This window comes from Meles meles, chromosome 8, assembly GCF_922984935.1.
Source record: "Meles meles chromosome 8, mMelMel3.1 paternal haplotype, whole genome shotgun sequence".
Lineage (NCBI taxonomy): Eukaryota > Metazoa > Chordata > Mammalia > Carnivora > Mustelidae > Meles > Meles meles.
In genome coordinates this window covers 90072516-90092964 of record NC_060073.1, presented here as the reverse complement: position 1 = coordinate 90092964, position 20449 = coordinate 90072516, and the positions used below count along the sequence as shown (strand labels likewise).

Below are 20449 nucleotides of genomic sequence, written 5' to 3'. Positions count from 1 at the left end.
AGGGTTGGAAAAAGATATTCCAAGCAAATAGAAGCCAAAACAAATAAAACAAATCAGGGAGTAGCTATACTTATAGCAGACAAAATAGACTTAGTTATTTGCCTCTGGAAATTGTGCTATTGTTAAGATAGCTTCTTTGTTGTAAATCTCTAGGACATTGGTAAACCAAGGGAGACTCCTGTCTTGCAGGATTGTGATCTCTGCGAGTTAACTATTTGTTTTTCTTTTAGGGCTGTCAGGGGTGCCTGAGGAATGTCACACATATTACCGAGGGGAGCGGGTGGAGAGGGGGTGCAAGGTGCCAGCTTTTGCTTTGTCCTCAGCCAGCCTCCTGCTCCCTCATCACTACTAGTATGAAAAATTATATGCCAAAAAATTAGACCACCTAGCAGAAATAGATAAATTCCTGGAAACATACAGCCTACTAATACTGAATAATGAAGAAAGAGAAAATCTGAACAGACCAACTAAGTATTAGTAAGAAGATTGAATCAGTAATCAAAACCTCCCCCAAAAAGGAAAATCCAAGACCAGATAGTTTCACTGCTTATTTCTACCAAACATTTAAAGCAAAACTAGCACCAATCCTTCTCAAACTCTTCCACAAATAGAAAGGAGAAAATGCTTCCAAACTCATTTTATGAGACCAGCATTACTCTGATACCAAAGCCAGACAAAGACAGTATAAGAAAAGAAAATTACAGGTCAAGATCTGTCATAAGCATGGATGCATGAATCTTCAATAAAATATTAGCAACCAAATTCAATGATACATTAAAAGGATCATACACCATGATCAAGTGAGATTTTCTCTGGGGAGATGAGGTGTTGGGAAAATTGGATATCCACATGCAAAAGAATGAAACTAACTTCTATCTTATGTCATACACAAAAATCAACCCAAAATGGATTAGAGATTTAAACATAAGATCTGAAACTACAAAACTCCCAGAAGAAAAGATAGGCATAAGCTTCTTGATATTGATCTTGGTAATAGTGTTTTGCATTTGACACCAAAAGCAGAAATAAACAACTGGGACTATATCAGAGTAAGATGTTTCTGCACAGCAAAGGAAATCATCAATAAAATGAAAAGGAAACTTATGGAAATGCGGGAAAATATTTGCAAATCACATATCTGACAACAGGTTAATATCCAAAATATATAATATCTTGTACAACTCAATAACAAAATAAGAAAGCCCAAGTAACCCAAACAAAACTGAGCAAAGGGCCTGCATTATGCATTTTTCTAAGGAAAACCAGTAGATGTCCAATAGGTACATGAAAAGCTGCTCAGTATCCCTAATCATCAGGAAAAGGCAAATCAAACCACAATAAGACATCCCCTCACTCCTGTTAGGATGTTAGGATATAACAAATGCTGGCAAGGATGTGGAGAAAAGAAAACTCTCATATACTGTTGGTAGACATATAAACTGGTACAACCACTATGGAAAATAGTATAGCGGTTAATAAAGAAATTAAAAATAAAACTGCCATATGATCTAGAAGTCTTTTCTGTGTATATATGCTAAAGGAAATGAAATAATTATCCCAAAGAGATATCTGTATTCCTATGTTCATAGCAGTATTATTCATAATAGCCAAGGTATGGAAACAGCCTAAGCGTGTGATAATCAATGAATAGATAAAGAAAATGTGATTGTTTCATATGTATATAAATAATGTATATGTATTTCAATAATGTATATGTAAAAATGTGATTATTTTATAAGTACATGTGATATTCCATGGTGTGTCTATACTCATATATATAGTTCATATATATATATATTCATATATATGTTCATCTATATTCATATATATATTAAATCTTGCCATTTGCAACAACATGGATAGATCTAGAGGGTATAATGTTAAGTGAAATAAGTCAGAGAAAGATATATGACATGAACCATGTGGAATTTAAGAAATAAATGAACAAACAAAGGAAAAAAGAGACAACAAACTTAAATACTGGTTTTTTCAATCCATAGTTGCCGGGGGTGGTGACTGGGGGTGATGGGTGAAATAGATGAAGGGAACTAAGTATACAGGATAAGAAGTGGGAAATGTACAGAATTGTTGATTATTATATTGTACACCTGAAACTATTAGAACGCTGTGTGTTATTTATACTTGAATAAAAACAAAACACAATTCTGGGACTCAGGGATTCATATTTAATGGGATTCAATATTTTTAGCATTCATTTATTGAATATTTTTAGTGCTTCCCCTGAGCCAGATGCTTCTATACTAGACCTCTAATCTGGTCACTGAAGGGAATGAAGAGATTCTATTGTTCCAGAAAGGAAAATGTGGCGATGGCAGTTGCTTTTACCAAAGCCTGAGGGATAGTCCATTCAAACTCCAAAAGGAATAATAAGACCAGGGAAATGACCTGAAAATGAAGAGTAGAACTCAAGGTTTGTGAGCAGTGAGGGGATGCTCTGAATTGTAAAGGGGGTTTGTGAGAACTGGACCGCACAATGCTCTCCTAAGCAATTCAGGGCTTCTAAACTGTACTGTCTTTACTAAATTGACATTTCATTTTTCTCAGGGTCGTAGCCCTATATTGATGACGGTGTATACAGCAAGCTCTTTGGATGGATGGGGCACTGCCCCCCATTCTGTGGATTCACATTGTGAGTACTTCTTAGATCCTTTCTCAGGAGAATAGATAACAGAGATGGCACTGGCCTGTTTCTTTTTTTCCTGCTGGTTAGAGTACTTTGAGTATTAGATTTAGGGGGCTAGGCTGAATAGGAACCCCAGAGGTGATTGTAATTGAAACTAAAATTTTAGCAGTGTTTCCACTCTGCTTATATTTTGTTGAGGTTATTAAAGCATTAGAGTGAGTTGTTCTAACAGATAGGGCAATTCAATGAAAGTGTATTGGGTGGAAGTAGTGTGTTCTCTGGTCCGAGACTATCTGCCACAACCTTCCAGGAGAGTTGATGAAGATCAAATCTGGTTTGAAGTAAATGTTTCTGGTGTCACGATTTTAGGTTACTAAAGAAGTTACCTAGAATTTACTGAAAAGTTGCTAAGTGCTCCAGAAACACTGAGCTAGATATCTATTTACCTAAGACTAAGACACATAAACAAATATTTCATGCATATAGTTTGAACATCCCACAAAGGGCTATTAATTCTCCCAAACTTTGTTTTCTCCCCCATTTCTCCTTTTCTTCTTATCTACATGCAGTGTTAATGAGAGACGTGCATGAAATGTTCAATGCTAGTTTCTCCCTCAACTTCTATATGTTCCATGGTGGCACCAACTTTGGCTTTATGGGTGGATCTGCATCTTTGGACCAGTACCTCCCTATGGTCACAAGCTATGGCAAGTACTTGACCCCCACAGCTGTCTCCAATCTAGGCCACCCCTCCATTTGAGCCTGGTGCTTCCTAGGGTGGGTCTCTGGGAACAATCTCTGGGCTTGTTCATCTGTTTTGCCTTTAACAAATGCTGGGGATTGAAGGTTTGATGTTTATTCCTCTTGATGGTACTAGAATTTATCCACCACTAGAATCTAGGCTGTCTGGGACTTTGCAGGCAGAGGACTTGGTAGCTTAATCTTATCTATCCACTGTGCAGGCCCTTATTCTTGGACGTTCACTGTGAAACCAGTTACTCTGGATCTCTTGATAACACCAGGGCTTTTGTTAATGGGTCTTCCCCAGTCTATAACTCCACTGAGAGACCAGGTGACAAGTCAAGGGTGAAAGAAAGAAAGAAAGAAAGAAAGAAAGAAAGAAAGAGAAAATTAGAGATTGAATAGAAAGTAGAAATGACCGGATTGGAGTAGCCTTGGGCTCTCAGCCAGGATTTACTAGACATCAGTTGAAAGCCCTGCAAAGTACGGCAGCTGGCTCCTGGTTTGGATTAACTGGGATGTGGTATTTTCTTATTTAATGCCAAAATTTTTTCCTTCCTAAGCTTCTGTATTAAGGATCCTTTTGCTCACTACTAAACTCTCATGTCTTCCTTTGCTGAAGCTGAAGATTTCTTGGGGGAAAGTGACAAATGTCCTTATATTTTTCAGACTATGGAGCACTGCTGACAGAGAACGGAGAACTTACAACCGAATACCTTGCCTATCAAGAGTTCTTTAGCTCTTCTTTGGGTACCTAGCAACAATCTAAATCTGAACAGTAACTCAGCGTCTCAATTGGTCTCTGTCCTGTGAAGAGGGGATTGAGGGAATGGATAAAGGTGTACTTTTTGGGAGATATCCAGTTTGTTCCAGTTTATTTTATCATTAGGCACCGGGGATTCAAATATGACCAAATACAGGGCCCACCCTCTAGGTTCTCAGCACCTAAGGCCATGTTGCTTTGTCTGGGCTGTGCATCAGAATCCTCTGTGGAACTTGTAAAAGCCAGAGATGCCAGGTCTATCCCAGAGCTATTAGAAAGCATTTCTTGGTTGAAATGGGGAGGAAGGGGCAGAATCTGAGCATATGTATTTTCTCATTGGACTTTAGGAGATTCTAATGAGTTGTTGAGAACTACTGGTCCAGCAGTGGCATTGATGTGCCACCTTCTTTTCCTGGACAGCAGGGCCTCCTGCCTCAGAGCCTATAGATATGAAAGGAATCCCACTCACTTACTTCCTACCATATGATTCTTCCTGGAATTGGGAAGGCATGTCCTGTGACTGACAAGGCCCTTCATTCTTGCTGGTTTGGGGTGGTACCCTTGAAGGGGGTTGGAGTAGGATCTCAGAATGGCCCAATCTCCTGTTTTTCATTGCAGGGATTCACAAGCCTCCCAACCTAGATTCTATACCTATGGCTGTATATAAGTCAGTGATAACAGAATACTACATGTCACTGTGGGATGTCATGCCCTACTTGGAGGAGGTAAGCATCTCCTGGGAATAAAAGCATGGGATAGGCTTTGGACAGAAGACAGAAGGGAAAGGTTTAGCTCAAAAAATGGGACGTAAATTACTGGGGAGCCAAAAGCAATTCTTTGTTGTGATTACTTTTGGGTTTTGTTTTGTTTTGGTTTGGTTTTGGGGTTTTTGTTATTGTTGTTGTTGTTAGTTTCAGAGGCAGAATTTAGTGATTCATCAGTTGCATATAACATCCAATATTCACCACATCAAATGCCCTCCTTAATGCTCATTACCCAATTATCCCTTCCCTATGCTTCTTCCCTCCAGCAACCCTCAGTTTGTTTCCTAGAGTTCAACATCTCTTATGATGTGCCTCTCTCTCACTTTTCACCTTATTTTTCCTTCTCTTCCCCTATGTTCATTTGTTTTGTTTCTTAAATTCCATATGAGAGAAATCGTATGGTATTTGTCTTTCTCTGACTTATTTCACTTAGCACAATACCCTCTAGTTCCAACCATGTTGTTGCAAATGGCAAGATTTCATTCTTTTTGATGGCTGAGTAATATTCCATTGAAAATATATATACATAGTATATATAGTATATATATACTATACTATAGTATATATAGTATATATATATAGTATATATAGTATATATATAGTGTGTATATATACACACTATATATACTATACTATACTATACTATATAGTATACTATACTATACACTATATACACACTATATATATAGTGTGTATATATATAGTATACTACATATAGTATACTATATATAGTATATATATAGTATATATACTATAGTATATACATAGTATATAGTATATATATACTATATACATATGTGTGTGTGTGTGTGTGTGTGTACATACACACACACATACCCTCTCTTCTTTATCCACTCATCTGTCAATGAACATCTGGGCTTTTTCCAGAGTTTGGCTGTTGTGGTTATTGTTGCTATAGATATTAGGGTGCATGTACCCCAAACTGGCTGCACCAGTTTGCATTCCCACCAACAGTATAAGAGTGTTCCCCTTTCTCCACATTCTCACCAATATCCATTTCCTGACTTACTAATTTTAGCCTTTCTGGTTGGTGTGAGGTAGTAGCTTATTGTAGTTTCGATTTGTATTTCCCTGGTGCCAAGAGATATTGAGCATGTTTCCATGTGTCTGTTAACCATTTGTATGTCTTCTTTGGAGAAATGTCTGTTCATGTTGTCTGTCCATTTCTTGACTGGATTATTTGGGTCTTTTGGGGTGTTGAGTTTGATAAGTTCTTTTTAGATTTTTCGGTACTAGCCCTTTACCTGACAAGATATTTGCAAATATCTTCTCCCATTCCAGAGGTTTTGCAATTCAGAATAATAAATCTGGAATAAGAATTCAGGAATATTCAGAAGATTTAAATGTAAAGAAACAGTGTAAACATTCCAGGATACTGGGAAAATTTCCTTTCAATAACATAGCCAAGAAGATATCCCTTGCCTTCTGAAGACGGTTAGAATGAAGGCACGCCGACTAGATCTAGGGCAATGATTTTGAAACTTTCGATTTAGTAGAAGGACTCTTCCTTCAAACTTACTTCAAGTGTTCAGTACATAAAGCATGCGGTAGTTAATCAGGGGGGCTGGTTCTTAGGCTCTGTACTTGCATCGTAAGGGTCAGTCATCCTTTCTCTAGGGTGGCACCTATTAGAATGGCCCATGTGCCACTTCTGACTTACTTGTAAGATTTAAAGGAACATAGTTTGAAAACCCATGTGCCACTTCTGACTTACTTGTAAGATTTAAAGGAACATAGTTTGAAAACCACTGGTGTAGAGGATAACCTGCATAGTTATTCACAAAATACTCAGTAAACATTAATATTTGGGGAATAGTATTATCAAGGTGTTGTTTTGGGGGAACTTCCAGTCTAATGGGGAGGAGAGGAGAATAGAGATTAGGGGATTGTAGGTCCCATGGTAGAGGAACGAAGGCAGCACAGCATTGTCAAGGGAACATAGTGTTATGCTAAAGAGTGTAAGTTCTGGAGTCAAGAGTGGGTTTGAATCTTTACTCCAATATTTACCTTGGGGTGGTCATTTAGCCTCATTATAAGTTTCCATATCTGGAAAATGAGGCTAATAATTGCACTAACCTCATAGGATTGTAGTGTGGATTAAACCCCTACTATTTGAACCTGACACATGGAAGTGCTAGCTGCTCTGTCCTTATTTAGAGATATGCTCAGCAGCAGGACTGTCATAGGATCTAATATTATATCCCACGTGAGGTGATTTTGAGATCCAATGGATGAATAAGAGCTTCATGAGATAAACTGTGGGGTAGAATGAGGGAGGGAAAGGAATGTGAGGCATAGTGGAAACCATTTGTAAGGACATGGAAGGAAGTGCATGTTTAGGGAACTAAGTAGGACTGCAATGAAAAGTGTTTGTGGGGGAGTGCCAAGTGAGGGACCAGGCACCACCTGTCAGAGGACCTTTGTGGTTTTGTTTTAAGTGTTTTCTTATGGAATTTGGAAGACATGAACAAATGGCACAGAGGAAAATAGTGAACCCCTATGTGCTCAACATGCAGTCTCAATTTATTAATATATGGCTAATACTCTTTCATTTATACCCATACCTTCTCTTCCTCTACTCTTTCTAAGATTATTTCAAAGCAGATCCCAGACATCATGTCATTTTAGCTATAAATAGCTTAATATGTATCTGAAAAGATAAGAACTCTTAAAAACACAACTACAAAATCATTATTGTCCTTGATGATGATGATGATGATGATGATGATAGTAATAATAATAATCCTTTAAGTCAGTGATTTCCTGGGAAATATTTAGTAACAGGCTCTCTAGAAGGAAGAACTCTGATTAGTAGTGCTTGCCAATTCCTGTGGCATAAGTACTCCCACAATGGCTAATTCCAAGCCTCTGGCATGACAATACTGAATGCAGAGACAAAATACAGCGTTGGGTAGAGATGTGCACAGCTGGCACTAGTGAACTGGCACAGACTGGCTGTGTGTGTGTTTCACCACTGCTAAAAATTTTCTCAACTATCTCATGACTTTTTTTTAGCACTGATTTCTTAATATCAGAATCCAAATGAGATGAATCACACATTGCATTTTGTTGATCTGTCTCTTAAATCTCTTTTAATCTAAAGATTTCTTTCTCTTTTATTATATTTATTTGTTAAAGAAGCAGGATTATTTGTACTACAGAATCTCCTACATTCTGAGTTTTGCTAATTAGGTCCCCATATATTTGGGAACATGTCTTTATACTTGTCTTTATACTCCCCACATTTTCAGTAAACTGATCTAGATGCTTGATGAGATTTAAGTTGGGTGGTTTTTTTTTAATTGTTTGTAAATATATTTCATAGGTGGTGCTGTTATATTTTTTATGCATTATATCTCAGGTAATAGTGGCTGGTCATTTCTGTTTTCATAATTGATCAGTGGGTTCAGGAGCCTTTAGCTCAGTCTATCCATTATCAATTTTCCCATCAGCCTTTTACCTAATGGTTTTGGCAGTCATTGACAATTATTACGTATATCCAATATTTCATTAAGGCTTTCAAAATAGTATCATTCTTATTCTGTAATTCCTTCTTCATCTATACACTTGAATTCTTCTATGTAGAAGAGCTTTCCTTTACTATTGTCTTGTCACCTGAATGTACATTTTATAAAGAAAAGTTAGGACAAAATTTCAAGTATTTTCTTTGATCAGATAATGAGTTGATTCCTGGATATCCTCCAAAGGTGGCCAGTGAGTTCTTTTGCTGCTGTTGTCTTTATTTGGTTATAAACTCGTGATTTAAAAAATTTTGTTTTCAATTATAGTTGACATACAATATTATATAAGTTTCAGGTGTCCAAGATACTGATTTGAAAATTATATACATTACAAAATGCTCAGCACAGTAAGCTGTCTGTCACCATACAAAGTTGTTACAGTATTGCTGACTGCAGTCTCCAGGCTGTACTTTTTATCCCCATGACTTATTTATTTTATACTTGGAATTTTGTACCTCTTCATGACTTTCATCTATTTTCCTCACCACCTCTGGCTCCGTGCCATCTGACAATTGCCAATTTGTTCTCTGTATTTATGAGTCTGTCTCTGTTTGTTTGTTTACTTTGTTTTTAGATTTCGTATATGAGTGAAATCACATGATATTTGTTTCTCTGTCTGACTTATTTCCCTTAGCATAATACTCTCTGGGTCCATCCATGTAGTTGTGGATGACAAGATTTTATTCTTTTTATGGCTGAGTAACATTCCAATATACACCCCCCCACACATTTTATTTATATATATATATATATATCCCATCTTCTTTTTTTTATTTTTAATTTTTTAAAATTTCTTTTTCAGTGTACCAGAATTATTTTTTTAATTTCTTTTCAGTGTAAGAGTATTCATTGTTTATTCACCACACCCAGTGCTCCATGCAATACATGCCCTCCAAAATGCCCTCCACCAGCAGGCTCACCCAACCTCCCACCCACCCCCCCTCAAAACCCTCAGATTGATTTTCAGAGTCCATAGTCTCTCGTGGTTTGTCTCCCCCTCCAATTTCCCTCAACTCCCTTCTCCTCTCCATCTTCCCATGTCCTCCATGTTATTTCTTATGCTCCACAAATAAATGAAACCATATTATATATCCCATCTTCTTTAGTCATTCATCTATCAGTGAACACTTATGTAGCTTCCATATCTTATCTATTATAAATAATGTTACAGTAAACTTAGGGGCACATATATCTTTTCAAAGTAGTGTTTTTATTTCCTTCAGATAAATACCCAGTGGTGGAATTACTGGGTCATATGGTATTTCTATTTTTAAATTTTTGAGGAACCTCCATACTGTTTTCCACACTGGCTGCACCAAATCACATTCCTACTAACAGTGCACGAGGGTTCCTTTTTCACCACATGCTCACCAACACTTAATATTTCTTATCTTTTTGGTATTAGCCATTCTGACTGCTGTGAGGTGACACCTCAGGGTGGTTTTCATTTACACTTCCCTGGTGATTAAAGACATTTAACATCTTTTCATGTGTGTATTGACCATCTGTATTTCTGCTTTGTGAAAAATGTCCGTTTAGATCTTCTACCCATTTTTAGATTGAATTATTTGGTTTTGATAATGATTGCACAAGTTCTTTATATTTTTGGATATTAACCTCTTATCAGATATATCTGTTTGTTTGTTTACTTTGTTTTTAGATTTCGTATATGAGTGAAATCACATGATATTTGTTTCTCTGTCTGACTTATCTTCTGGCAAATATCTTCTGCCAATCAGTAGGTTGTTTTCTCATTTTGTTAAGGGTTTCCTTTTCTATATAGAAGCTTTTTAGTTTGATATAGTTCCCATTGTTTATTTTTCCTTTTGCTTCTTTTGCCTGGGGAGATAGATCCAGAGAAATATTACTAAGGCTGATGTCCAAGAGTTTACACCCATGTTTTCTTTTAGGGGTGTTATAGTTTCATGTTTTACATTTAGGTATTTAATCAATACAATTTGAGTTTATTTTCATGTATGATATAAGAGTGGTCCCATTTCATTCTTTTCCATGTAGCTGTCTGGTTTCCTCAACACTATTTACTGAAGAGGCTCCTCCCCATTGTATATTCTTGACTCTTTTGTCATAGATTAGTTGCAAGACTGGCTCTCTCCTCCCCAGGCAAGGAGTTGCTTTGGAGGGTCGCTGGTATAGGCCAGGGCTGCCCAGCAGGTGTGAAGGAGCAACTGTGACTCTGAGGAGACTCGGGTCTCTGGACTCTGGCTGTAGTGTGAAGGGTACCTGCTAGATCTGGTCTGTAGGAGAATGCCAGAGTGGGTCAAGCCATGCCAGCAAGGTTGATGCATAATGTTAGAAATGGCTCCACAAGAGTAGGACTATCTAGGCTATAGGAGGGCAAGAAAAATGGCTTCTACATGCACTTCCATTCTAGGAGAAACTTCTACAGATCCTTACCCCTCAGGCATATGTTCTAAAATCAGACAATAAATCTTTATGTATAACCCAGATGCTTTTCAAACTGCTACCTCTATCTGGGTCTTGGACCAACTGATACCAACATTCTGGCTCTACATGGGTATACACTTGGTTTCCTATAGACCTTTGATTTTCCTGAAATTAGGTCCTGCTGATTTTCAAAGCCAGACTTCTTCTTGATACAGGTCTCTAAGATCAAGGGTGTCTGATACACGGCTTGATCCCCTTACTCCTCAGGGATGACCACCATGCCTGGAATCCTCTTCCTGCTTGTGAGTTGCTATGCGAGGGATTTGATACCATTGCCTCTTGCCCCTTCCAACTCTCTCAGTGTGGCTTTCTTTTTATGTCTCTAGCTGTGGAACGTCAGTTTTGCCAGTCTTCATATCATTTTCAGAGTGAGGTGCACAATGTGCAGCTATAGCCTTGATATGTCTGTGAGAGGAGGTGAGGTCAAAATCTTTCTGACACCATCTCCTCAAGATCCTTCTGAAAACTCACACTTAAAAAAAAAAAAAAACACACACACATTTAACATGTTTTGATCCTGTTGCAGTCATTCCTTTTGATATTCAAATTGTCCCATCGCCTTTAAGTTGGCCCTGTGCCCTCTTGTCCTCTTGACATGAGTCCAGTAGCTTTTGATATCTTCTTTGTCCTCCAGAATGTTTCAGGCCATGTGGTTCTACAGACTAGGATCATGTATGTCTCCAAGGCAGTCTGAAAAGCCGTGTGTGTGTGTGTGTGTGTGTGTGTGTGTGTCTTTGGGTGTGTGTGTTTAGAGATTTTACTTATTTATTTGAGAGAGAGAGAGAGAGAAGGGAGGAGGGCAAGCATGAGTGGGGGGAGGGAAGGAGGGAGAAGCAGGCTTTCTGCTGAGCTGGGAGCCCAATGGAAGGCTCCATCCCAGGACCTTGGGACCATGACCTGAACCAAAGGCAGATACTTAACTGACTGAGCCATCCAGGCACCCCAGGTCATGTTTTTATGCTAAGAAATTTCAACATTTCCCTGAAAGTTATGGAAGCTATTTTAAGATATGGGAATCAGATGACCAATTTTGCATCAGAAGGATTCCTTTGGTAGTTGAATGGGGGATGGAGTAGAGTGAGACTGTGCTAGAACACTGAAAATGAATAAAAAGCTACTGAAGTTGAGCTTAGATAATGAAGGTGTAGAAGGATTAGTGAAACAGAGATTTAGAGTCAGACTCTAAAGGAGGTGATGACTGGTTGATTGGGGATATTGAGGAAGAGGAAGAGACATTGTACATACTTTTTACCTTTTTGACCAGATGATTGGTGTTGCTCTGGAAAGGAAAAAGAGTAGGATGGAGAAATGTGGTAAATATAGTTTGGCAGATACTACATTGGAATCATTTAGGGATCTTCAGAAGGAGAAGTCTAACAGACGTGAGGTTAACAGACATCGAGTGCTTTAGGTCAGTGTTAGACAGGCAGATTCATGAATAGTCACAGTTAGACCGTGGGTTAGGATGATTTCTTTTACTATATGAAGGAACAAAAAGAGATGACCAATGATAGACAGAGTCTGGCACACCTGGCATGGAGTTCCTAAAACGAGGAGTCTAGTCCAGGCTTTATCATAAATTGATGAGCAAGGTAACAGATCATTCCCTTTCCTTGATTTCAGCTTTTCCATCTGAAAAATAAGAATACATTACTGGCTAGCACATGTAGAGAAATATAAAGTTGGTTTGGAAAACTTTTAGTTTTTAAAAAGGACATTAATATGTGACACTTAAGCATAATTATCCTTATATATTCCTTTTTTATACATTTGTCCTCACGACTCTTTGGGAGCAGTTCCATTGGAGAAGTGGGCTTTGGGTGTTGGTTTCTGAAATTGTCTCTCTAAGCCTGAACTTTCAGCCTGGTTTTTGTTCCTGTTTCTGTCACAGCCCATCAGTTCTGTCAAGCCGATCTGCATGGAGGAGCTATCTGTGAACCAGGGGAATGGTCAGTCTTATGGATACATACTTTATGAGACTGTGATCACCACCAGTGGCCTCCTTACCACAAAGAGTCATGTTCAAGACCGAGGTCAGGTAAGGGACAGTGGGTGGGTCCCAGTGGCACTTCTCTGCTAGTAAAACCCAGTTGTGTTGCTGAGGTGAATATCTAAATGATAGTCAAATCTTTTTCACCTTCAAAAATTCATCACTGTTTCTTAACCTTTGTCTCTTCAGTGAAATGTTTGATATGCGAGCTACTGTTGTCGTAGGTCTGAGGTTTGTATTAGTTCCCAGGGAGGGGGCATATTCATTGAATCCTTATGGGATTTGATGGGGTTCCTTTTTTTTTTTAATATTTTATTTACTTATTAAACACAGAGAAAGATCACAGGTAGGCAGAGAGAGAAGGGGGGAAGCAGGCTTCTTTCTGCGCAGAAAGTCCAATGCGGGGCTCGATCCCAGGAGCCTGAGATCATGACCTGAGCCGAAGGCAGAGGCTTTAACCCACTGAGCCACCCAGGCGCCCCTCGATGGGGTTCTTTAAGGAGATTCCAAAGAGCTTCAGAAGTCCCTGTACTTAACCGCACAGCAATCCCTACATTTACACAGCACATTACGATGTGCTGCTCTCATTTAATTCTCAAAACACCCATCCAAGATATTTGTGACAAATGAGAAAACCTCAGAGAAGTTAAATGACTTTCAGAGGATATTTGACTAGAAAACAGCAGAGCTGAGGGTAAAGACTTTGTCATCTCACTCCAAGTTAAGAGCTAGCAGAGTTTCCTCAGGTCTTGGTGAAATTCTCCTGCAAAGAGCAGTCTCTGTGCTGCCTGTGTCATCGTCTCCCAAAGTTTCAGGCACTCCTGGTGGTGACTCCAGCACTCCCCTCCTTATCCTGAGCTGCAGACCCAGATTCCTTGTTTGCTGAACATTTTTCTTTGCTTAGATATATGTTCTGCTGGCTCCTCACACTCATCATGTTCAAAACCAAATTCATTACCCTCCTAAATAACCCTCATCCTGTACTCCTCACATCAGTCATGGACTTGCAGCCTCCCCACCTGAATATGCTGCTCCGCTCATCCTCTCTCCACACCTTATTCTCAGCTGGCACATGCTTGCTGCAGTGTGACTCAGTAGGTCTTCTCTCAAACTCCATGCCACCATGGCTTTAGAAGTTTCTTTGTATCTTGCCTCTACTACTATTAGAGTCTCATAACCAATCTTCCTTTTCCAGATAGCTCACCTTTCCCCTCCTCCTTGCCAAATCCCTCCCTCACAGTGGCACCAATTTCCTTCCCAAGGTAAAATTCTCAGCATGCCTCTTCCCCTGTCTGCAGTCTTCCATTGATTTTCCCAGTCCCCTGTCATCATGTTCACCAAATAGCCTGGACTTGGCTGTGGATCAGGACTTGTCGCTTTCTTCCCTGTGCTTCCGTGGCATTCTTCCTACAGTTCCATGTTAGCTATTGTGGAGTATCCTAAAAATTTATTTGTGTCACTCTCTGAGTTCCTAATGGCTAGAGTTGTGTGTTAAGCTTGGTGATGCCTTGCTCTAGCCATTCAGTAGGTGTTCAACAAATGGTTATAGTGTATATAAACCTTGTGATTAGGCTCTAAATAGCTTAAAATATAAATTCTGTGTTTTGTATAGTATTAATATTTGTGTTTTTAATATCTGTGGATTTTAATTTTTATAGTTTCCTAGTCAAACTTCATTTGAAAATTATGACCTGACTTAAATAATCTAAGGGGCAAATTTTATCCTTCTGTGGTCCTGCATGGCTAGGACAGATTCTTCTGGGTGACTTCATCTGAGCCTGAAGCAGTATAATAGATAACAGAAAAGAAAAGGATTTATGTCCAGGTCATTCTTAAAATGAGAAACAGTGGCGGCAGCAGCCTCTTCAGATAAGGGTCAGGGGAAACCTGGAAGACTGGATCCATTAAGAGAGTGAACCCAGGCAGGCAAAGCAGGCAGATGCCTCCTGCACCTGGAGTCCCATCTTCCCTGTGACCATCACTTCTTTTGCAAGATCCATTCAATCACAAGACTCATTCTCTACCTTCCTTTTCCCCTCATTCCCTACAGGTCTTTTAAAAATTTTATTCTTTCCCTCCTTGCCCTATAGTACAGCAAGGCCCAGATTTGGTATTAGAACATCCTTCTCCAGACTTGGCCTCACACATCTCATGACTGTACTGCTTTGAATATGTTGTATTTTTGTCAACTCATAGTCATTGTAATATTCTATGAGACAGAGTTAATCCTCCCCCCTAGAACTTGCCTTTTCTTTGCTTTCCTAAGGACCATTTTATCCCTTTCCTTATGAGGACCTAATTGGTGCTCTCCTCTTTCTTTGGCAGGTGTTTTTGGATGAGAACTTTTTAGGCATCTTCGATCGTTCCACTGACCAGCTAACTATTCCCAAGAAAATGGTATATAATCTAGTGTTGATGAACTAATACTTCAGTGCCCTGGCTTAATTGTAAGCATGGCCTGACCTTGTGATAGCTTATTTTCTCCTCCATGGTTCTTTGAAATGTTCCCAGCAGGGATGAGGAGAGCTGTATGTGTTTCTAAAGTACAAGTGTATCTGCTTTGGGTGAGCAGAACTTCAACATGTTGGATATATGCTGCTCAAAAGCTCTAGGTTTGTCACCTGCCTCAATAGTCTCTAGTGAAATGTTCGAGTGACTGTTTTCTGAAAGGCCTAGTATGGGGGTGAGGGCGAGGGTGGAGTAAGTAGGAAGGGCAAGAGCCCAAGGGTTTACTTGACCCAGAGCTGGAGGTCTGCAGGCTTTGGAGGCCTGCTGTCTGTCAGTCACCCTGCTTACAATCTCACCTCAGTTTCAGAGAAGACTTAAGAGGTCTACAGAAAAGTTCTCTGAGTGGTACCCACTGTGGCTTATCTATCTTGGACAGGTCTACAATGATAATCCAACACTGAGGATCCTGGTGGAGAATCAAGGCCGCCTTGCCTATGGGCAGGACATCAATAAGGAGAGAAAAGGTAGGCCTCTTTCCTTCCAAGGGTGGAGAAGTTTGCTTGAGGCATCAAATTCCTGTTGCTCTTATTGTAAGCTGGACAGTCATGGCCAGGTGTATGATTTAGTGGACAGCAGTATCTCTGCTGTATGTTGGACATAGAGGCACGCTCTAAGAAGTGTACATGTATAACAGAAGGAAGAACTTATGTAAGATTTTGCAGAAACCTTCCATCTGAAAAAGGCAGGAAAACATCTTCCTTCAAGAGGAATACCTGGCCACAACCTGTTCACATCTCTGTATTCACATCCCTGCTTGCCTTCTTCATGTTCCTTTTATTCCCTCTTTTGTAGGTTTAATTGGGGATATCTACCTGAACAAATCTCCTTTAAGAAATTTTAAAATCCGTAGCCTGGATATGAAAACTAAATTCATACAAAGGTGGGTGCCAGACCATCAACTCAAGGTGATTGATCAAAGATGGTTCTGATTTAGAGATGGAAAGAAGCTCAGAGACCATGCAGATTAACCTCCTCGTTTTCAGATAGGAGAGATGAGACCCACAGTGTTGAAGGAAATGACCCCAAGTTTCATAGTTGTCTGGGGCAGAGTGATATACTATCTCCCAGGAACCTAACATCCCCTCCTTCATGCAACTCCTGGTCTGCTGATCTTTTTGTTTGTTTGTTTTTTCTGCATCATATCCCCTTAGAGGCATGTGCTTGTGCTATAAGAGGAATGCCAGGCTTGGGCACAAAGGAGACTTACTTCAAAATCACAGCTGACACACAAAGAAGGGTATGACCTTTCCATTGGTGTTTGATTTCCTCTTAGGGACCTTCCTAACATCTGGAAACCAGCTGTATTCAAACATCGGGGCCCTGCCTTCTTCCTTGGTATCCTGAGAATAGGTAATGACCCCAGAGACACCTTCATAAAAATGGAGGTTAGTGATATTTCTCCCCTGCCTATTCCCCTTGCCCGCATCTGAAAAGGATCTTTGAGAAAAAGCTCCTTACATGGGCCTTATCCTGTGAAAGGAAATGTAGGCTTCCTGGGACATCAGCCACTCCACAGCATTCTGGAGGCTGTCCCTTCCCTGGTGTTGACAAGGATGAGGAGTAGATGCTTAACAAATGCAACAGAGACATAAGTAGTGTGTTCTAGTGCAGATAGCTGTAGAATCTACTACATGAAGAATTTAGTGAGTGTGGTTCACTTGTCCCCAGATATAATCCAAGACATTGAGACCCTCAACTCCTTAGAACACACATCCAATCTGTGGTGGGGATGTTGAGATTTTAATGCATATGTACAGCCATCCCAAAATTCTACAATTCAAACTTTGTTTGGGGCTCAGCATGTTTTGGTAAATGCCTGATGGTCAATGGAAGGACCCTTCCCTGACTTGGGACAGATGAGTTAGAAAACAGTACCTTCCTTCTTGAGGCCTAGGTCAGGGGCAATAACATAGAATAACATAGAACTCTCCAGGTAACCTTCCATTTAAGGCCATGTGTGGTAATCCACTCCATCTATGCTTATCTCTGACTGTGATCAAATGTGTTTATGGGGTGTGTGTATCTTCACCCTAGTGTCATTACATCTAGAACTCAGGTCTTGAATCCTTCATTCCAATCTTTTTCAGGGCTGGACAAAAGGTGTAATATTCATCAATGGAAAGAATCTGGGACGCTACTGGAATATAGGTCCCCAGGAGACCTTTTACCTTCCAGGACCCTGGCTTCGTCCTGGATCAAATGAGGTAAGGTCCCCCTTACACCTCCCTCATTCCAATCTACTTCATTTGGCTTTTGCCTTTGCAACGAGTCAGAATTTGAATCTCATGGCCACCCTACCTCCTTTTTCTTCACAGATCATTGTGTTTGAGGAGTTTAAACCTGGCCTGGAGATCCACTTCACAAATGTATCTCGTCTAGGTATGATATTCAGGAGGGTAAATTTGCAGCATCTGAGTCAATCCTTCTGGGTCTTTCTAGCTGGGCTAGAGATAAAGAAGTCAGAATGTACTATCTCCCAGGAACCTGAGCACTTTCTCACTGCCTTTGCATGATAGCCAGGTTTTCTCTTTTACCTGGTATAGCTCTACTCATCACCTCCCATTTCCAAGTGACCTGACTAGCTCACTCCTCTAAAAGCCTTAACCCAACTCCCTGGGCCTCCCTTCCTTCCAGATGTTTCCAGTGTGCTGTCTGGATCCCTCCCTCATTGTAAACCAAGGTCCCAACATTTTTTACTTCTTGCCTTTTCTGAAATATGCTTCCTACTGCTCTCTCTTGTGCTGCCATGTTTGGTCATTCTTAGGCACTTTTCCTGGTACCATTTCTCAGGTTGCCAAAGGGAGGGACTGCATGGCCCAGTCACCACAGGTGAGAAGGTTGCAGAGTCTCTGTGCCTGCCCATGGGTGTCTGTATGCCCAGCTTTCCTGATCCTTATGTTGGTAGCAGGATCCAGAGGTCCTTTTGGAGAATCACCCTTGTTCCCTTCATTAGAGATTTTGTGGGACTGATAATCACACTGCCCTTTTCTTCCAACCTGCAACTGTCCTTCCCTGACAGGGGTGAGCATGTGATGTACAGGAGACTAATCAGACTTTCTTTTCCAGGATATTGAATCTTGAGTGTTGTGACATAATGTACGAAATTGATTGAGATGAGTCACTTCAACAGTGGGACTGTGAGTAACCTACCCATCCTGATAACTCGGTTGCTGAAACTACCCTGGCTTCTCCACTCACCCAATCCCTGCTTTGGGCCTACCATCCTCTTCCTAATTTGCCAGTACATTCCTCTTTTGGCATAGGTTAGCTAACCTTGTTTTGATGCTCATTACAAAATAGACCTACTTAATGCATACCCTTTATCATACTGCTACAATAAAGGCTGTTTGACCACCAGTGGTCATGGTGAAAAAATGAGATGCTCAGAATACTTGAGCCCGCAAATGTAAATATGAAGCAAAAGTGATCTTTTGAAGAAATTGAATAAAATGTAAACCTTAATGCAGTTCATATACACTCTGCGTTTTCAATGTATTTTTTTTAAAAGGGTATTTTCCTTTTACCCTCCAGTTCTTATTCCATACCATACCACTGGCTTTTCTATAATCCGAGGAAAGCCCTGCTTCTTTGAGACTCATGACACCAACTGCCTGGTCTGGTGCCTCCTTGTCACCTTATTATTCTTTACCTACCCCCTGACTACCACCTTTGGTACCTGATATGCTACTCTTCTTGAGTCCATGTTGTACTCCCAGTCCTCTGGGTGCTGCAGATCTTCTGACCCATAGTGAGAGCACAGGGAGCCATTTAAGTGTTGGAGATGCATCAATGGTCTGGGGAGGCAAAGGGGAGATCTGTGGATCTTCACTTTCTAAAGCTGCTGCAAATTTCAGCATGGTATAAACTGACCCTGGGGTTAGCTGACAGGCTTCTGGGAAGCTTGGGAGAGTGGGTCACCATGAAGGTGAGTTGGCATTGCATCAAGGGCTGTCGAGACTTCCAAGCCAAGACCATAAGGAATCACAGCCAGATTTCAGGCCAGTTGTACAAGAGGCTACATTCCTCCTAGAATCAAGATCCTGAGTCCACTCTTTGCATCTGCAAAAGCCAGGGACCAGCAGCACCCATGTGGACCAGGACTTCCATAGCCCAAGGAGGTTGGAGAGCATGATCTCCCTGCTTGATGCTTTCTTCACTTTCCATCCCAACGCCACATCTCTCAGTCCAAACCTGCCAAAGAGGAAAGAGCAAGCTGGCAACAGGGCTTCTTTTGTCTATCTCTTGTTTCTCCTCTCACCATAACCCAGAACTGGAAAGTATCAGCAGTCCTGTATCATAGCCTCTGACTTCCATAGAGCACAAGTCTTAGTATGGGCATCACCCAGAGGGCTTGTTTAAACACAGATTGCTGGTCTCCTTTCCCAGAATTTCTAGTTCAGTAGATCTGAGGTGGGGGGCTTGAGGATTTTCATTTTTACCAAGTTCCTAGGTGATGGTAATATTGCTGGTCTGAGGATCACACTTTGAGAACCTTTGTCATAGAGCAGGATCTCAGCCTGTCTCAACACTGTTACTCTTTTTTGACCAGATAAGTCTATGTGGCAGGGGTTGCCTGAATATTGCAGGATGTTGAACAGCATCCCTGGTATCTATGCACTACATGCTGGTAATACAACCCTCTTAGTTATGACAACGAAAATGTGTGCAGATACTACCCACATTTCCTCTAGAGGCAAAATCCCTCCAGGAGAGAAACACTGCTATAGAGCATACCAGGTTCTCCTAGTCAGAAGTGGTGCTTTCCTCACAGGAAAGAGCTAGAAGTTGGGAGCCTTGGGGATTAAACTTTTATTAATAAAAGGCAATGATGACAGAATCTGGGAAATCTTCCTTCAAGATAACAGTCTATGACTCTGTTTTTCTTCTGCATAATCCTAGTTCTGGATGATAGAAACAGCTTATTCTTTCTTTTTTGTACTACTTTTGAAAGAAATTCTAATATCCTCATAGATTAAAGGATTCCTAGTATAAACTGGGGTTAAAGTCCTATAGGGGAGAGACTGAAAAGAA

The 20449-nt window shown here is 40.2% G+C and overlaps 1 protein-coding gene across 1 annotated transcript in view; it reads left to right on the top strand.

Annotated features, from left to right (window-relative positions):
- LOC123949130 (beta-galactosidase-1-like protein 2) overlaps positions 1–18798 on the top strand; it is a 55432-nt gene extending 36634 nt beyond the window's left edge. Inside the window, exons 8-19 of the mRNA XM_046016473.1 lie at positions 2566–2650; positions 3214–3351; positions 4055–4135; positions 4767–4873; positions 12812–12958; positions 15236–15307; positions 15795–15882; positions 16211–16298; positions 16692–16803; positions 17506–17622; positions 17734–17797; positions 18485–18798. Of these exons, the coding sequence (XP_045872429.1) occupies positions 2566–2650; positions 3214–3351; positions 4055–4135; positions 4767–4873; positions 12812–12958; positions 15236–15307; positions 15795–15882; positions 16211–16298; positions 16692–16803; positions 17506–17622; positions 17734–17797; positions 18485–18492 (1107 nt within the window). The 3' untranslated portion in view covers positions 18493–18798. The remainder of the gene's footprint in view (positions 1–2565; positions 2651–3213; positions 3352–4054; positions 4136–4766; positions 4874–12811; positions 12959–15235; positions 15308–15794; positions 15883–16210; positions 16299–16691; positions 16804–17505; positions 17623–17733; positions 17798–18484) is intronic.
- Positions 18799–20449: the final 1651 nt, after the last annotated feature.